The sequence below is a fragment of the Narcine bancroftii genome, chromosome 7 (assembly GCF_036971445.1).
Source record: "Narcine bancroftii isolate sNarBan1 chromosome 7, sNarBan1.hap1, whole genome shotgun sequence".
Classification (NCBI taxonomy): domain Eukaryota; kingdom Metazoa; phylum Chordata; class Chondrichthyes; order Torpediniformes; family Narcinidae; genus Narcine; species Narcine bancroftii.
This window is the reverse complement of record NC_091475.1, coordinates 43,564,124-43,584,257: the sequence shown is the minus strand read 5'-3', so window position 1 is coordinate 43,584,257 and position 20,134 is coordinate 43,564,124. Positions and strand designations below refer to the sequence as shown.

General features: G+C 40.4%; 1 protein-coding gene across 17 annotated transcripts in view; it reads left to right on the top strand.

The window, feature by feature from the left end:
- Positions 1–20,134, top strand: part of reps2 (RALBP1 associated Eps domain containing 2) — a 185,784-nt gene that overhangs the window by 80,897 nt on the left and 84,753 nt on the right. For all 17 annotated transcript variants that reach the window (XR_011341795.1, XR_011341796.1, XM_069889869.1 and 14 more), the window contains 2 exons: positions 3,512–3,663; positions 17,018–17,138. Coding sequence is in view for 15 of the 17 variants with exons in the window: in XM_069889869.1 (XP_069745970.1) it covers positions 3,512–3,663; positions 17,018–17,138 (273 nt within the window). In the remaining 2 variants the exon portion in view is untranslated. The remainder of the gene's footprint in view (positions 1–3,511; positions 3,664–17,017; positions 17,139–20,134) is intronic.

The following is a 20,134-nucleotide window of genomic DNA, read 5'->3' as shown; positions in this document are numbered from 1 at the left end:
AAATAAAGCTATTTTAGGATATCCCTGAACTGCAAACTCATGACCAAATCTAGTGATTGATGAAGGTGACTGGACTTCTTTCAACATAATAAGGAATAATTATGCCAATTTAATTCAACCTACTTTAAAAGTGTATTTTACTGTGCCAAGTGAAATTATCGAGTTCATACGAGTCCCTGACTCGCAAAGCCTCACTGGTACAAACTAGCATAGATCAATTTAAGCTGTTACTCAAAACACAATCACATCTCCAGTTGGCACTGCTGAAGTTGATTAGGTTTGAGTTTTAGCCCATAATTATCTAAGTATTCTCCATTCACTGTGTTACTTTGAAGAAATAACTTTGCTTTTATCAGAAATTCTGTCTGCTATAGTTTTGCTCATGGATTTGGTTTATGCCATTCAGGAATACCCTTGAAATAGGCTCACTTGCTGTAAAATAGTCATTTTGATTCAAGCCCTGTTGCTGTTCCATCAGTGAGCAGCAAAATCTTCAAAACAATGTCAATATATTAGTGCCTGTGCCAGTTCCTGCTCCATAGAATGAAGAGTTCCATGCTTTATATTCTGCATGAAATCTTTGGCAAGAACTCTCATACACTGATATAATTTGTACAATTTTATTTAGGTTCCTGGCCATTATGTTGGGAAGGTTGACAATTTTTTTTGTTTGACTTTTTGTATTTAATGCCAAAACATAACTCAGTTAGCTTTTTCCCTTTGCAGAAGCTGTGTGACATTTTGTGTGTTGATTTTATTTCCTATTTGCAGAATTACCTGCAAAAGTTTTAAAATCACATTCCTTTACCCAGATAAGTTTCTTAAACCTGCATTTGAATTTGGAATCTACTGTGCATCCTACTGTTCCATCAGTTGGAAGTCTGATGAAATTGCACTTCATTTTTTGAATCCATGTCAGGCCAGAACTATAAATCTACCTTAACAACAGATATCTTTCTATTTGAAGACTGAAGAAAACTTTTTACTGAACAGTTATTCCATGTTACATTGGCTTTTACATTTTGGGGACTTTGCACATAAAGGTAATTAGCACATATGTAAATAGGCTGAGGACTGCTTGCACCCTTTAAATGGAAACACAGGACTTTTAATACTAGAGATTAAACAGATCAACAGTGTGGTCACAGCTTTATGGACACATTATTTCTATGTTGGAGAAACCAAACACTGATTGGCTGACTGTTGCAAGTATGACCCCTGGCTTCCATTTGCCTATCATTTCAGTTCCCCATCCCACCCCACAGTGACCTCTTTATCCTTGCTCTCCCTCACTCTTCTGATGTTATTTTCAGCCCTCTGAACTCAGAACTATATTCAACATTTTCAGATAAGCAGCCTTAACTCTTCATGTCAGGACAGTTTAGTTGTGGTGTATTGACATCCATTTGTAACTTTCTTTCTCACCACAGATGCTGCCTGATCTCTTTCAGATTCTGCCAACTCCCCTGTTCTGCATTCATGTGTCTAGCAATTTATTCTGGATTTTGTTCTCTGTTAAAGCCTTAATTCATCTTTTATTTTGACCATACACAAAGCATTGTGTAACTTGAACACCATCTTATCATAGATGGTCCTTTTGCTCTCTTCCAACTTCCCACTTCCCAACCACTGTCTGCAGCTTATAACGTAGAAAAACACAAAAATTGCAGATGCTGGAATCGTGAGCAAACAATGAACATCCATAAGTAAAAATGGCCAGTCCATGTTTCAGGTCCGTCTCCTTTATTGAGACTGGATCTACCGTGGTTTGCTACCTGGTCTGCTGAGTTTCTCCACCATTTCTTCATTATCAATTTAAAACATCTGTTTTCTCACCTTTTCTAATGACCTGAAGATCAGCTGTTTCTCTCTCCATGGATGTTGCCTGATCTTCAGAGTATATCCAGAACTGCAGAAACTTTATCTGCAGTTCATTGCTTTTCAATTACCACATTATAGTCTTGGGAATTTTGAAGTCTCTTCATTTGTTCTGCTGTATAATGAGGGGAAATTAGAACAGGCATCGGCAGATAATTCTTGGAATTTGACATATCAGAAATTGGCACTTTATTTGTGTGATGATGAGTTATTTCTAAATAATCCTCACTTGCCACAGATTTAAAGAAAATTAAGTTGACATCGATCATCCATAATCAGATCAAATAAGTAAATGCAGCTTCAGCTCAGGATAAAAACTCCATATTCAGACAGAACTAAGTGTAATAATGGAAACCATGAAGGGAATACATGGGATAGCATGTTATAATTGTTATTACTTTGTATATTGTAATTTTACTTTTCATAATACAAATTTTCTTTTTCTTCTTAACCATCTTCATCGAAAATGGCTTGTGCTAATGCTCGCAAAAGATTGGTTTAAGAGTTTACAAAATGAAAATTATATTTTTGTCAGATTCAGCTTTGCTGAATGATGAAATTAAATGTGTGAAAGTGTTATCGGACTTTTCTTGCTTTCCTCCCAGTTCCAGCCATTGAGGGGCATGAGGATTTCTCTCCACTTGAATAAATAAGTTCCTCCAAAATGGACTGAGATTAAGAACTGTAGTCTTTCACTCTGATGTGTTAGAATTCATTATTTATATTATTGTCTTATCATCCATATTCCCAAAACAGCTTAGTGTATCAAACATTAGAGCATTGAAACACTACTTAGCCAAACATCTACACTCTGTGGGTCTAAACTCGAACTTCCTGTTACCAACCATTTCAATCCCCCATCTATTCCGATAATGACATGTCTGTCCTCTTTCTCACACATTGACAGGGTGAAGCCAAAGCTGAACTTGACATTCCATCACATTCCTCCTGGACAGCCTTAAACTTAACAAAATGCACATTGATTTTTCTAATTTCAGGTAACATTCCCACCTTCCCACCACCATCTGATTCCATTTTCCATCTCTTCTTTACCTACTCCTATACTTAATTTATTTTATCCACTCCAACTTTTCTTTCTCCCCCACCCCTACTTGTCTCTCCACTTACCACACCTGTTCTATACTCATGCACCTCTAGGGCCGTCCCCCAACTTCTTTTCCCCTTTATATGTGTGTGTTTTCATCTATTTTATCGTAGCCCTGCTAAAGGGTTCAGTCTCAAAATGTTGACTGACCCATGATGCAGTGTGACCTGGATAGTTCTTCCAGAAATACATCATGAAACACGATGTTTGAACAAAGTCATCCGATTTTGAATGCCCTTGAATTTACCTCTTCCCTCCATCATTCTCCCAACCACTAGCAGAATTAGAGAGGAGTAACATTATGGAATACTAGGGAAGAGTATTTATTTACCATTTATTATATAGAAAGTTGCTAGAGATAGTTGAATGAGAGGGAGAGGAGTAATCAGCTGTAAGCAGCATTGACAATGGAAATCTTGCTCATTAAATTTTAAGTTCCTCACAATACTTGAAATGTTGGACTTGGACTTTGGAAACCATGCTTCTTAAATAACTGAACTTTTGTTATTTTTTTGAAAACCCATTCAGAATTGCCACTTCCTCAATTTTTCACATTGAAGAGCGACAGGAAGACACAATACAGCAGCCATTCCCAAATTGTCGAAGCTCCTGGTCAACTGACTCATCCAGTCATATTAATGAACTCACCCAGAAGTACAGACAACGCAACAGCAAAAACGGTAAATTCAGATGTCATGTGGGGGGGGGGGGGGGGCGTTGGGGGTGGCTGGTAATGCAGTGAGCAACCTAATTCTACACAGTAAGCTATGCTTACTATGAACATTAGAAGAGACGTAAACAGGAATTTATTTAAGACTGGATTTCTCAATTTGGTAGAAGAGAGACTTCAGTGCACTGGTTACCTTTTCTCTTTCATGACTTTTCTTGCACAAGGTAGCACAACATGCAATGAAGCTACAAGAATAGCCCTTTCTCCGAGGTCTGCAATTTATAAAATAGCCCACAGCATGCATCCAGGTAGAATGGATCAAGAAGTTGGCAAGAATATTTGATGAGCTGAGGCACAGCAGAACTAGTTGAAAAAGCAAAATGTGGCTTTGCTTTGTGCAGAGATTATTAATGTATTCCTGAAGAGCAATTTTTGTGATAACGTCCAGATATCGTTCTCTGAAAAGGTTGCTTAGCACATACTGAGGATTAGAGGAAAAAGTGCATTTAAATTTTCAAGTTTGGAGACACAGCATGGTAACAGACCTATCTGGCCAACGAGCCCGTGCCACTCAATTACATCCAATTAACCTACAAACCTTGTATGTTTTTGGAAGGTGGGAAGAAACCAGAGCACCTGGAGGAAACCCACACAAACACAGGGAGAACGTACAAACCCCTTACAGATGCTGCTGGTTTTGAACCCTGGTTACTGGTGCCATAATAGTGTTGCTGAACCCACAATGCTAACCGTGCCACCAAATAATTGGAAGAAGTTTGAAAAACAGAAGGCAAGGTCATGTGATAGTAATGCTTCTTTCTACATTGATCCATGCATACATTCACCACTTCAAATGCAACTGGATTAGGAGAAATATAAGATTTTACCTTGGAAAATTATTTGAGTCCTCAGCACATGCTTTAGTATTACTCCATTTAAGATCTCAAGGAATTTAACCACTTAAATGCATTGTAGAATGGATCAGAAGAACCGGAGAGCCTAGATCTTTCTTTCACAGAGGAAGAGATAGGAAAACCATTGAACTTGCTGCAGACTAACAAGTCTCCAGGGGCAGATGGGTTTTTGCCTGAGTTCTATAAGGAATTTAAAGATTTACTGATACCCCTCTATATGGAGGTGGTGGACCAGGTAATGGAGAATCATACCTTCCCAGAATCTTTTATGACGATGCTTAAAAAAGACAAAGATCCGCTATTGCCATCCTCCTATAGACTGATCTCACTGTTAAATACAGATTATAAGATGCTTGCCAAAGCCCTAGCGAATAGATTGACAAAATATTTGCCAAAACTACTAAAGACCAAATGAGACAAGCAGCATACAATATTGGCAGACTGTTGAGTATAATGTATCTGGCACAAACCAGGAATGAGAGAGGTCTGGCTGTGGCCCTGGGTGCAGAGAAGGTATTTGATAGGCTAGAGTGGGATTTTCTATTCAAAGTGCTTGAAAAATTGGGGTTAGGGCCAACTTTTACAAATTGGATAGGGACGCCGTAACATGTGCCCAAGGCTAATGTTATGACTAACAGACAAATTTCCCCAGCATTCCCACTGACAAGATCAAGTAGACAAGGATGCCTGCTGTCTCCAGCCCTGTTCATATTGGCCATGGAGCCATTAGTCGAAGCCATTTGCCAGGATCCAGACATTAAAGGTTTTAGAACAGGCCATGACAAATTAGATTCCACCATGGCCCTACCAAAATGTAGCGACATAGAGACCATGATTCAAAGGGGGAAGACACGGAACTACATCTCGACAATGTATTTCCTGCTCCAAGTGGAAGGACCCAAATGAGGCCTTCATAAATCAAGACAGAGGTGGGGGTCAGACTTGGGAATAGTGATTGATGAGCGGTGCTGATCCGACCTATGTTGGACCAGCATGACTACAGCCATCAATGCGCGGTACAGGCTGGTGCAGTACAATTTTCTGCAACAGCTGTATCTGACACTGCAAAAATTGAACAGAATGATCAGATCAAAGTTTTAGATGTGGCGTTGAGACAGGAACCTTTGTGCATACAACCTGGACATGCGCTAAGGTGAGGCCCTTTTGGGTGGAGCTAGGCCAAGTCCTAGGAAAAACATCATGGGAAAAGAATTCCTGCAGGACCGAGTTGTTCCTGTTGGGAAGTATAATGGACATAAGACTTACAGTGAAGCTGTCCAAATTCCAAATTAAATTTGTGATGATCACATTGGCAGTGGCCAGGAAGTGCATAGCAGTTACCTGGAAATCTGACTCCTGCCTGAGCATTACACGTTGCAACATAGAAATACAAATCTGTGTTGCCCTGAAGAAGATCACTTACAACTGAAGGAAAAAATACAATACTTTCAAAAAAATTTGGCTGGCAACCATATTTAAATTTTATGGGAGCATAACTATAGGTAGATCGTCATGTCCCACCTTACCTGCCTACCCCTCAGGGTAGGCAGGTAAGGGGGGGGAGAGACACAGGGGGCCCAACTTTTCCTGACCAGGTAAAGTCAAAAAAATGAAACAGCCTTGGCTCTGACCACCATGCCGTAACAAACCCACAAAATCCTGAGATGTGTTTTGTCCCTTTGTTGTGAATGTCTTTAGTGTCCTGTGTAATTGTGATTATTTAAATATCTAGTGTTGAATATGGGGGTTGGGGGGGAAGGAGGATAAAAATAGCTTGAACTCTGTAGAAACTGTATAAAATGGACAATTGTAAATTGTTGTCAATACTGACTATGTTAACAATGATACTGATAATGTTGATAACTGTTTGAGTTTGAGACTGGAAAATCATAAATAAAATATCCAAAAACATGTTCTCCGGTCCATGCAAACACACAACCTTACAAAATGCACATACAGACAAATAACACATATGCAGTACATATGTTAAAAAAAATATTGTTTAATAAATAGTGTTTCCAGATGCTTACCATTATATCAAATGCTGGTGTGACAGATCATGTTGTGTTTCTATTGTATATAGATATGTTTTTGGGAGATAAATTGGGCCAGGTTTTTTTAGTGTAAGTCACATACAAACACTTAAAAATGGATCTCATTTAAAATACTGGAGCTCTGCTCAAGCTAGACAGGGCGAATCCTGGGGACCTTTGCCAAAGCTTTGGGGAATGCCCAAGAGACTTCACTAATGGATTGTTGTTTTGAAAAGCAACAGATGAAAGAGATCGGAGTAGTTCGGAGCCGCAGGCTATCTGGAGTGCACCTTGCTGCTTTAAGAGGGTCATATGGTTTTGCAAGCAGAGAGAGTCAAACAGGCTTTTCTCAGAGAGAGATCGAGATTAGTTCTGCAGTGCTACAGTCAGCAGCAGCAACTGGGAATGGGACAGAACAAGCTGGAAAGCTTGTGGAAAAACCCCATTTGGAAGACAGGTTGCCGTGCTTAGTTCAGCCTGGTCAAAGCCCTTGTGGTTCATGCACAAGGAGAGGGCTGCCTAATATTTCACTTGAAATAAGATAAACAAAAAGGAACTCTGTGGTGACCTGAAAGAAAGAGGTCATCTAGAAAACCCTGATGGGGCAAGTTTCTTCAGCAAGACACTGGTGTGGCTGATTAAAAGAGATCAGTTTGTGTCCAGGAACAACAAATCTCTATGAAAACTGACAAAAATCTTCCTGAGCAGTAACCATTTACCTTTCAAGCACCAAAGCCTGGTGAACTTTATAAATATTAAAATCTGTGCACAGCATACAAATTCCCTGCAACCAGTGAATTTGGAGGAATGAGAACTGAGATTGGACTGTGAATCAAATAACTTTTCTGAACTTACTTATACATTACATACATGTGCACTTAGAATTAGAAGGGGGTTAAGGTAAGTTAGTTAAGTTAATAGTGATGTTAAAAAGTGATCCTGTTTTCATGATTAAAGATAATTAAAAGCAACCTTTGTTTAAGTAACCATTTGTCTTGGTGAATATCTATTGCTACTGGGTTTTGGGTTCCTCTGGGCTCATAACACTGCCACTCCCTTGAAATTTGTATTCGAGGCTACATGATTTTGAAACTCCAGTTTTACTACCTCAGTGATGTTGCACCAAACTGCTGTTGCTACATCAATAACTTAATTAAGTCTGTTAAACATAGCTAGCAAATCTGTGTTTTATTTACTTTTATTAATCCATGCCTGACCAAATGATCATTCATTTTGTTTCCAGCAGTTAAAGTTAAACTGACCATTAGTTTTTCCTTGTGTCCTTTCTGGGGAAAATAAAATCACATTTGTCATCTAGTTCTTTGTTACTTCTATCTTCTGAGAAGATTATTGCTTAATGTTCTACAATTTCCACTCTTAACTAGTCTCAACAATCTCCGATGCATCCCATGTAAACCCCATAACTCAATAGAAAGTTTTATTTTAAATTTCAAAAGTAGATTTTATCACAATAAAAATATATACAAAGGAAAACAGTGCAAAGTATTTTCACATTCTTTGTGTCAGGTTCATATATTAATTTTTTTACTGTTCATTGCAATGTTATCTAAATACACCCAATTAACCTACCTCTCTGAAACGTTTTTGAATGGTAGGAGGAAACCAGAACACGCAGTGGAATCTCACGCAGACATGGGGAACATGTACAAACTCCTTACAGACAACGCAGGATTCGAACAACAGTCCTAGTCACTGGTGCTATAACAGCGTTGCACTAACCACTATGCTAATCGTGCCGGACTTCATTTTGCTGCATAACACCATTCCCACTAATATTCCTCCCCACGGCTACTCCCCCATCCATTGTTTGAGGGGCTTTCCACCAGTCGCAGCAAGGGAGATGGATATTTATTTTACTGTAGGTCAGGCAATGTGAGTGTAGGGAGAAATAGAGATGATGTTATATGTGAATGACCTGTCATTACACCTGAAACATTAACTCTCTCTTCACTGATACTGGCTGACTAGCTGGGTAAGCCAGCCTTTTCTGTTTTTGTGCTATGTTTATTTTTGTTATTTGGTATTTGAATTTTCTTTCTTCACATGCCCACTATGTTATCATCTCTAATTAGCTTCACTCCTCCTACTACAATTACCAGTAAAAGACCCTTAGAATCTATTTTCTATCAGCTGCTCTTCCACCTTAAACTTTCACCTCCCCCTCTCTTATTTTCTTTTAAATTTCATGAAGACACACAGCATAAAAATGGTCCTGTATCTTTCAGGCACCTGTTTTATTCTCCACACATTTCCCCCAGATTCTACAATTCACCTACACATGAGGGACAATTTGTAGTGACCATTTAACCCACAAACTCACAGATCTTTTGGGAGGAATCCCACGCAGTCTCAGGGAGAACATTTAAGCTCTACACAGACAGCACTGGTCACAATTGAAGCCAGGTTGCTGGAGCTGTGAGGCAGCAGCTCACTTGGCTGTGCCAACTTAAGTTTAAAATTTTAACATTTAAACATTTAGCACAGTAACAGGCCCTTCCATCCCATGAGCCCGTGCTCCCAATACACCAATTAACCTACGATCTCCATACAGTTTAGACAGATGGGAGAAAACCAGAGCACCCAGAGGAAACCCACACAGACATGGGGAGAATGTTCAAACTCCTGACAGACAGTGCCAGATTTAATCGACTATGCAATCCATGCTGCATCTCTCTTTGTCCTTGTATTAACTGGATAATATCACTTGTATTAATCATTTTGATATATAGCCTACCTGACCACATTTTTCATGTGGGTGTCAGTGCTCATAACTTAATAATCTTATATCTGTGCTTCAAGTCTATGCAAACACGCTCTAACCACCTTTTTCTCTTAGTCTGAATTAATCTTAAACTGAACAATTTCATGCTTTGGTGCTGTCTGTGGCTCTCAATCAATGTGTCCATCTTTCTTTCCTTTCTGATATACAAATTATCTGAAATTAAAAATGAAATTAATATTATTTTGCCATTTGTAGAATAAAGGTAATCATATCCCATACAGTGCAGATTTTTTTAAATGAATGAATGTAATATAGTTTGGATTAGATTAATACAAGAGATTTAAGTATTAAATGACAGCAAAACCTAGAAGGTTTCCTATATGTTATTTTCAATAGGATAGAGAAATGCTCTGAAAAGAGAAATTGCTTATTACATACTCTCTCTGGTTTTGTTCATTGCTAGCCTATATTGCTGCTCTTGCTGGAAGATTGTACATCCTTCTGTACTGGAAAGTTTCCTTTGTAAATAAAAGATAAAATTCCATGAAATAAAATCAGGACAGAGAGCTTGTTAGAATTAGGAGATCCTGGAAAGCCACTGCCCCGCCTACAGGCTCCAGGTCAAACAGCTGCCAAACAAATTCTGTAACACTTCTATAACTTGCCTACATCTGATGCAAGGCTCACCAGCCTATAGTTACCTGGTTTAATGCTGCTTAAATAAAGGCATAATGTTGGCTGCTGTCCAGGCTCCAAATAAAACTCACCTGTGGTTAATGAATCTCTGCCAAGACCCAGCAATTTCCTCTCTTGCTTCCCATAACATGCCAGCATGCACTTGGTTTGGCCCTGGGTTTTATCAACATTATGTTTTTCTAATTATGGATGTAAAGATTTAGGATGAGGTTTACATGTGATTTCCAATCAGTTCATTAGAGATTCTCAGTGAAGAATAGACCAACCTGTAGCGGGCCGGATCACACAATGGGCCGAATCACCGTAGCAAACAGCCAATGCAGCAGGGCACAGGGGCTTTCCTCTCACCATGCAGAAGTTCTAGGCTGCAGGAGCGCATTGCCAGGGCAACAGTCAGGCCTCACAGTAGCATTATGACATCACTCCCGTGAGCCTCCCCTAAAAAGGAACGTGCGTGATTTGAATAAACAGCAGTTACTGGTTTACTTGCTTGGTGTGGACAGTATTTAATTCAGCAGCTCTGCCTCTAGCAGTGCTACAGTGGTGACCCCGAACAGGTTCTAATGTTTTAGAACCCACAACATGCAGCAAGATGGATCCTGACGACATCTACAGCCCAAGCAGCTGCCACCAATGGATCTCCCGTGGCAGTTTACGCCGTAAGACTCCACTTGCTGCCATTCTGGGCAAACCAACCACGCAACTGGCTGGAACTTACAGTTCACCCTGGGAGGAATAATAGCCAAGGTCACAAAGTTCTGGCACGTGGTCAGCGCTCTGGACCCCGCCACAGCAGCAAAAGTCGCCCTGTTTGTCAACAACCCATTCATGGATGCCAAGTACACGATGTTTAAACGGTTTTTTCTTGAGTCATTTGAACTTAGCCGGCATGAACGGACCATTTACGTGCTTAACATGCAGGGCCTAGGTGGCGCAACCCCGCAGAACTGATGCAGGAGCTAGTGGCCCTTGCAGATGGACACTCAAAGTGCTTCCTATTTGAGGCCCTGTTCCTTTCCAAGTTGCCGATCCACTTAGCCACTGCCATCTCCAACATGGACTTTGCTGAACTGCACTTCATAGTGAGAGAAGCAGACCAGCTCTTACGCACTTTGCAACCCAATTCCATCCATGTGCAGCCCATTTGCGCAGTGGGAGCAACAGCACAAACTTCAGCCACCTCTTGTGCCCCCATGGTGGTCATCTCAGGAGTCCAGCCACAACACAGTGACGAAACAGCAGGGTACTGCTACTACCACCGAGAGTGGGGCTTCAATGCCCAGTGGTGCATACTGCTCTGCACTTTTTCAGGCAGCAAACCCAGTCCAATGCAGGGAAATGAGCAAGCCGACCACTGTTAGTTGGCCTCTGTTGTTGGCACCAGAAAAGGCCTGCTGTACCTTTACGACCGGAAGGCCCAGCGGGAATTCCTGTTAAACATTGGCACAGAATTCAGCCTAGTTCTGTCCATGTTCTTTGAGCAGAAGAATAATGCCAGAGGCCTACCCCTACAGGCTGCCAAAGGTTCAACCATTCCCACCTACAGGACAAGTTGCATGACCATTCACGCAGGGAAGGCCATTTTCAGGTGGGACTGTACCGTCACCTCAGTAGGCCAGGCTCTCTTATGAGTGGATTTCCTCTCGGCTAACAAACTCCTGCTCGACCCAACTGAGGCCGGCTGGTTAATGCCACTAACAGGTTTTCCCCCCTCACACTGTGCCAATGCACTTTCCGGCCTTTGGGAGTCCATGCTCTCAAACAAAGTGAGAACACTCATTACTCGCTGACATCCCCATTCTACTGCCCCCCAACATCCACAATGCGGAGCCAGCACATGGTGTGCAACACCACATTGAGACCACCAGACCACCCATGTACATGCAGGTGCGGCGACTGCCCCAAGATATGCTCCTCCAAACCAAGCCCGAGTTTGCCACGATGGAGGAATTTGGGATCATCTGCTATTCCAATAGCCTATGGGCTTCACAACTACACATGGTCCCAAAGAACTTTGGCGGCTGGCGCCCCTGCGGAGACTACTGCAGGCTCAATGACGCAATGGTACTGGACAGATAACCCATCCTGCACATTCAGGACTTTGCCGCAGGACTTAAGGTGCCCAGATTTTTTCCAAAGTCAATGCAGTGAAGGGCTACCACTAGATCCCAGTGCACCAAGACAACGTCCAGAAGATGGCCACTTCGAGTTCCTGAGAATGCCATTTGGGTTGAAAAATGCAGTCCAAACATTCCAGCGCCTCAAGGACGTAGTGGCAAGAAACCTGGAGGGGATTTCCATTACCTGGACAATATCCTCATTGCCATCCCAGACACCAGGACCCACAAAGAACATTTAAAACACCTGTTTGCCTGATTGCAGACTTTCAGGCTAACCATCAACCTGTCCCAAGTGCCAGTTCGGTTTGTCCACTATCAACTTCCTTGAGCACCACATATTCAGCGAAGGACCAACATATTTGCCTGACAAGGTTGAGGCCATTTGGAACTTCCTTAGGCCGAAACCCACTAAAGCCTGCAGGAATTCCTTGGGATGGTGAATTTCTATCATTGCTTCCTCCCAGGAGCAGCAGCCACCATGCGGCCTCTCTTCAACCCCGTTAAGGCAGGTAACAAGGAGCCCACCTGTTCTGTAGAAGCACTCCAGGCATTCAAGGAAACCAAAACAGTACTCTCCAAAGCCATGCTCCTGGCACACCTGGAATTCTACGAACAACTATATCAAACTGAAAACGAAGGGAAAGAAGACAAAATAGATGAATTTCTAACTAAAATTGAACTACCGAAATTACAAACAGAGGAGCAAAATAAATTAATAAAACCATTTGAAATAGAAGAAATACAGGAGATATTAAAAAAAATTACTGAACAATAAAACACCGGGAGAGGATGGACTCCCAATAGAATTCTATAAAACATTTAAAGACTTATTAATTCCTCCTCTCCTGGAAGTAATCAACCAGATTGAAAAAACACAAAAAATACCAGATTCATGCAAAACAGCAATAATTACAGTAATACCAAAGACAGGGAAAGATCCACTAACACCAGCATCGTATAGACCAATATCTCTACTTAACACAAATTATAAGATAATAGCTAAACTATTAGCAAACAGATTAGCCGACTGTGTACCAAAAATAGTAAAACTAGACCAAACTGGATTTATTAAAAAAAGACGAACAGCGGACAATATCTGTAAATTCATTAACTTAATTCATGCAGTACAAGGAAAAGAAACTCCAACAGTAGCGGTTGCTTTAGACTCAGAGAAAGCCTTTGACAGAGTAGAAAGGAATTATTTATTCAAAGTACTACAAAAATTCAACCTACCAGAGAAGTATATTAATTGGATTAAAGCATTATATAAGGGACCAATGGCGAAAGTGACAGTAAATGGATATATATCAAAACAATTTAACTTAAGCAGATCAACAAGGCAGGGATGTCCACTATCTCCCTCACTAGCAGAACTGATAAGAACAGAAAATAAGAGGGATAAAAATAAAAGAGAAGGAATATAAAATCAGTCTATTTGCAGATAACGTTATAATATACTTAACAGAACCAGAAATATCAATAAAAGAATTACATAAAAAATTGAAGGAATATGGAGAAGTATCGGGGTACAAGATCAACGCAAATAAAAGTGAAGCAATGCCAATGAATAATGCGGATTTCACAAAGTTTAAGAAAGAATCACCATTTAGATGGCAAACACAAGCAATTCGATACCTATGTATACAACTAAATAATAATCTCGGCCATCTATATAAACTAAATTATCAGCCATTAATGAAAAAAATTACAAGACGACTTAGAGCACTGGAAAGACTTACCACTAACACAATATACCAAAAAACCCAGAGATCCTCCTTCTAAGTAATATAAGAAATAAAGAATTTGGACTTCATTTAGATGGAGCACAAAAAAGATTTATTATGATAGGAAGGATAAACAGTATTAAAGTGAATATCTTCCCTAGGATACAATACCTATTTCAATCATTACCAATTCACCTAACAGAGAAATTCTTCAAGGAGCTAAAAAAAATAAGGAAATTCTTATGGAAAGGGGAAAACCGAGGATAGCACTAGATAAATTAACAGAATGGTACAAACAAGGAGGTTTACAACTACCAAACAAAATAAAGAATTATTATAGAGCAGCACAATTAAGATACCTATCAGATTTTTATCAAGCAAGGGAAAAACCAGATTGGACCAGATTAGAACTAGATAAAATAGGGGAGAAGGTACCTGAACATATACTATACAAGTGGGATGATAAATTGGTGCAACATAGGAATTCACCAGTATTGCACCATCTGCTCAACATTTGGAAGAAGATTCACGTAGAAAGGAATAAAATAAATTATCAACTACCAAAATTAATATTGATACAAAATCAACTAATCCCTTTCACAATAAATAACCTTTCTTTCAGAGAATGGGAGAGAAAAGGGATCAAAAGAATAGAAAATTGTTTTTTGGGAAATAAATTATTATCTTTTGAACAAATGAAGGACAAATATAATATAACTCACAATACAATGTTTGCATACCACCAACTGAAAACCTACTTGAAGGACAAATTGGGAAACAGTCTGCAGTTACCAGAAGGAAGCAATTTTGAATATGTGATTAGAGACACAATGATAATTTAAAAATTTATTACAAACATGTACATCAAACTGCAAGAAAAGGAGAATGAGGAAACAAACTGTAAACCTAAACAAAAATGGGAACAAGATCTAAACATAAAGATAAAGAATTAAACATGGGAAAAGCTATGCTCCGGAACTATGAGAAATACAATAAACACGAGGTTATGCATGATACAATATAATTGGTTACACAGGCTATACATCACACCCCAAAAGTTAAATAAATGGGACCCAACAGTATCAGACAGATGTTTTCACTGTAAAAAGGAAACGGGAACAACAATACATGCAATTTGGACATGTGAGAAAGTGAAAAAATTTTGGGAAGATCTAAACCAGATATTAAATAAAATCACAAAAAGCAATATACCAAAAAACCCAGAGATCCTCCTTCTAAGTAATATAAGAAATAAAGAATTTGGACTTCATTTAGATGGAGCACAAAAAAGATTTATTATGATAGCCTTAGCTGCAGCAAAAAATGTATTATGTCAACCTGGAAATTAGAAGACAACTTGAGAATACAACAATGGTACATCGAAATAAATAAATGTATTCTATTAGAAAAAATAACATATAATTTAAGAAATAATATCACAATATTTAAACAAATATGGGAACCATACATGAAACACAATAGAAAAATCCTACCGTGGACCTCCACTACCTAAAATGACAGAAGGAGAAGACAACGAAATGAACTGACTCAGTATATAAAAATAAAAGACAAAAATTTCTGTTTATTTTTATTAAGTGACGACATTGTTTAACGGGTTTAATGTATCTTATAGATTGAACTTTAAATAAATGGGAAGGGGTGAGGGAGGGAAGGGAGGGGGGAAAGGGGAGAAAATGACACTATATATTCAAGAGAAAAAATGTCTGTATGTATTTTGGTTAGTATGGTATATAGTGTGAAAAATTAAAAATTTTTAAAAAACACAGTGCCTAAAGAGGGCCTCCCCACCTCGTCAATGGAAATGGTCAATGCAGCACCACTCTCCATCCCAGGCAACATCCATTTCGGCTCCACGGAACCACCACCGAACGCCCTGGATGTCCTACAGTGGCTAAGAAACCACACCGCCTACCCACATCCACATTCTACCACCACGCACCGGATGCCAGCCAGCCACATCCTTCAAGAACTCAAATCCACAGACTTTGTTTTTGTAAGACAGGGAAAACCAGTTACTTCCCTACAGTGAAGGGAGGGGATTGTATATACTTTAGACATTGGAAGCAGGCACGACATGTTTACAGTCGACCCTCTCGAGAGCATATTTGGACTGTTCAGAACTTTTCCCTTCCCCAACACTATGGCGCTGGTGGCACCCGCCCAAAGACAATTATTTCAGCAGCTCTGCCTTTGGCAGAGCTACAAATCATCCATTTTGGCTATGGACCCCTTAGGACCTGCTCAAAGTTTATTGGCCCCCTTCCTTCTGAACCAGTCAAGTTTTGGTTTCTTCCATACTCCTTCCCTACCAACTACATAAAAAAACATTAAAAATGTTTGTTATGTGTGTTGAAAAGGAAAACAAGGCTTTTACTTCAATGTACTGTGGCCCCCAGTCTGTGGGGCCCCGGTTGAGAATGGCTGGACTAAATTAATTGACATTCAGCTTAATTAAACTTACAATCCAATAGCCTGTTGTCTGACAGAAAAACATGCAAGAACACTAAGTTTTCTCTTCTATAAATGTACCTTATTTGTTACATATGCAAATATAAAATTCAGTATATATATATATTGCTATTCACAGTATAAATTACATTACCGTATATACTCAAGTAAAAGTCGATATTGTATGAAAGTCATTGCCCCTATTTTTGGCCCTGGCCACCTGCCCACTGAAGCTCCTGCGCCTCAACCATGGACGCTTTTCTAGACCACAGCCACCCACCCTTCTGAGCTCTCAATGCCTTGATTGCAGAATAGCCACCTGGTCCCATTCTGCTGCCCACCCACTGGAATTCCCAACACCTCAAATGACACAGGTACTTACCGCGGTCAAATGCATGTCATAGTTGACCCAATATATTTAATGTTAAATAATGGTTTAAAACTCTACTTTTGCACGACTATATATGATAATATATTCACTTACAAGATTTATGTTATATCACACATTCAAACCCTACACCTGATGAGGGATGAGAGGAATTGTTGGTAAGCTTTTTTCTTTGCATCATCTTTGAAGCAATTAATTGTGTTTTCCTCCACCAGTTGGCTGAAATATAAATGTGACTGCTGCTGGATAGAAACATCTCTGTGTTCTTTTGAAACAGGAGCCTGTGTCAGTAGCTGCTTTGCCTTTCTCTTCTCCTCCTTCTTCACCTTCACATCAGAAAAACCAAGCATCGAGCCAAGATGGGAGACAAAGAGTTGCTTTTGATCAGATTAACACAGGTACATTAAAACTAAAAGTGTGATTTTTTTTTCAAACTGTAGTTATTTACCTTAACTTGAGTTAGTGAACTATATAATATTGGTTAGGTAGCACAAAGAGCTCTTTTCTTCCCTTTTGGTTGAAAATTCACCAGAAAAGTGAATGTGCCCTTAGCTCTTGACAAAAGTTATTTATCTGTTTCTACTAATTTTTGAAGTTGGTGGCAAAGATTAATTAAATTCATCTCTCTCCACAGCCTAATGTTCATTATTTTAAATAATAAGAATTGAAAGGAAAATACAACTGAATATTATTGCATCAAACATCCATTTTAAACCTCCCTGATTTTGTCTTGAAGTATCAATAGTAAATCACTGCGTCACAGTCCTGTGACTGAAATCAATCAAGAGATCATCCAGATGGCATCAATACTGATTTCCAATTTCTATTAACCCCCCCTCACCTGGTCTCTCTTTCTCTTTCCTTACCCCTCTGACTCCTTTCTTCCAGCTCACCACCCCTTTCCCTTTTACCAGAGAGCTACCCAACTCAGCACTCTACTCCACCTTTCTTTACTACCCTCTCGTCTGTTACCCCATACAAGCCTGTGCTCCTTCTCCTCCCTCCCTCTTCTCCTCCCCTCCCCCCCCCTTTTTATTTGGGCATCTACCTGTTTTCCTTATCCCTGAAGAAGGGTTCAGGCCTGAAACGTTGATTAAATTTTATTTCCTATGGATGTTGCGTGACCTGTTGAGTTTCTCTAGCACTTTTATGTATTGTACTCAGCCCCAGCAACTGCAGACTCTCTTGTTTAACTCCTAAGGGTCAATGATATTTTATGAGTGAGTAATTAAGTTGAATTGGAATAGGTAGGTGCATTTAAAGAAATATTACCACTATCATTAGCTGTGTTTATACTAAGGACGCCTCGCATCACCCCGCATCACCTCGAATCACCGCGATTTTTTGTCGCTCGCATCACCGCGCATTTTTGGACTACCTGAACTGTTTCTACCGAGTGATTGAATACGCGGTGATGCAGGGCGATGCGAGGAATGCGAGGTGATGCAGGGCGATGGGAGGTGACCAGGAAGTTCGATGAGCAATTGAAAACCGTGGGTGAAAAATCGCGACTTCCGGTGAGTCACCCACCCTTCTGAGCTCTCAATGCCTTGATTGCAGAATAGCAACCACTGCGAGGTCGTCCCTCGCATCACCCCGCATCACCCCGCATCGACCACCTCAAAAGTAGGACGCCAGAGCACCTCGAATCGCCGCACATCGGCCACAACTGGATGTGTTTACAGTGCGGCCAGATTCAAGGTGTCACCGCACTTCACCTCGCATTACCTCGCATCACCGCGCTTTTCCCGGCTCAGTAGAAACACCCCCATTGAAACAAGCAAAATGAACTTTACTTTCACTGATATTCCTTGATGCTCTGCATGAAAGAGGTTTGATCATGTTGTCAGTTAAAATGCAGACTACAGTAAAATAAAAAGAAAACCATTTCTGAATTTGTCCATTTCAGTTGAACTGTTTCCACTGCTTCTGCTGACCATATATTCCATCTTTTCCTGCAATATATTTATGCCCTTTTGGTCAGTATTATGTCCAATATGACTCTTAACACTGACCAGGAAGATGGCAGTGCTGCCACTGGGGCCGACCTGTGGAGAGCGAGGGAGCAGAAATGTAGCACTCCCGTGAGGTCCAGCCGCCCATTCAACTGCTTTTGGCTCCAAACAGGCTTTGAACGGTCCGTTGAGGGAGCTGGCAGTGGTTTTCGTTGAAATCCTATGACCATGGTCTGTGTTCAAGATGTGGCGCCTATTAATCGGCAGCAGCCACAAGGGGCTACAGTCTCTGAGGAAGCGGAGGACTGGAGCAGGGGACCAGAGGACAGGAAGATCACGCAGTGTCTGAGAGGGAGAAACGATGAGACAACCCACGACGGCGAACCAGTGAAGGGGCTCTGCAGCTGAGGGACTAGTTTGGTGGGCTGCTTGCCACTTGAGGCGAGGGACTCATGGAAGCTGTGGGCTACTGGATAGTGCTGCTAGGATACTTGCGCCAGGCTGTGGACTGCTGGAGACTGGCTCAAATTGGCTGGAGGGGTACCAGGTATCGGAACCAGGATGCGAGGAGATGTCGAGGGTACTGGAGGGTCCCTGACCGTGTCAGAGGTTCGGACCTGGAGCCAATGGTTTGATCTGGATTCTGTGTGACTGCAGGGGTTGCGGAAGTACTGGAGGTGAATCTACAGACACTCAGTGACTCAGGGGGGAACTCTCTTTTATTTCTCTTTCTCTGACTACAGGTTTGACTGTAAGAGGTGCTTAGTCAACTCCTGCCAGTCGTAAATCTGTCTGCCTTGCAGCAGGCAAAAAGAAATTTCATCTAATGTGACAATGTTTTGGTAAGAAAATATGACAATATATTGAATCTTGAATTTTGAATCTTGAGGGATATGAATATGAGATTTAGACCCAGAGACAGCAAATGTTGTAAACCAGAACCAAAAAATAAACTGCTGGAGATCAGGCAGGACTAGTGAAAACAAAGGGATAGCTGATGATTTGGGTTTAGTCCCAACAATCAAGACATTGTGTTTCTGGACGGCTTCAGCACAAACTTTAGCTTTATGTGCACGCTAAGTTCCTATAATTATTTGACCAATGCCAAAAAATCTGTTGGCAGTAAGAAATTAAGGAAACACTCTCAGTTACTATTTATATTTCTGCTCTGCCTCTGAACTCTCTGGCACATCATTAGATAAACTCTACCAACATTATGGATGATGTTCAAATAGGCCCTTTAATTAGCTATGTTAGAATTGAACATGGAATGCGTGGATCTGAAATAAAATTCTGCAGATGTTGGAAAGCTGACATAAAAACAGACAATGCTAGGGTGCATTAATGTGGTATTTGAGAAACATGGATAATAAGTTGAATATCTAAAATGTAACTGACACTTTAGAAACTGGAATCTGCTATATTTATCACTGTAATTT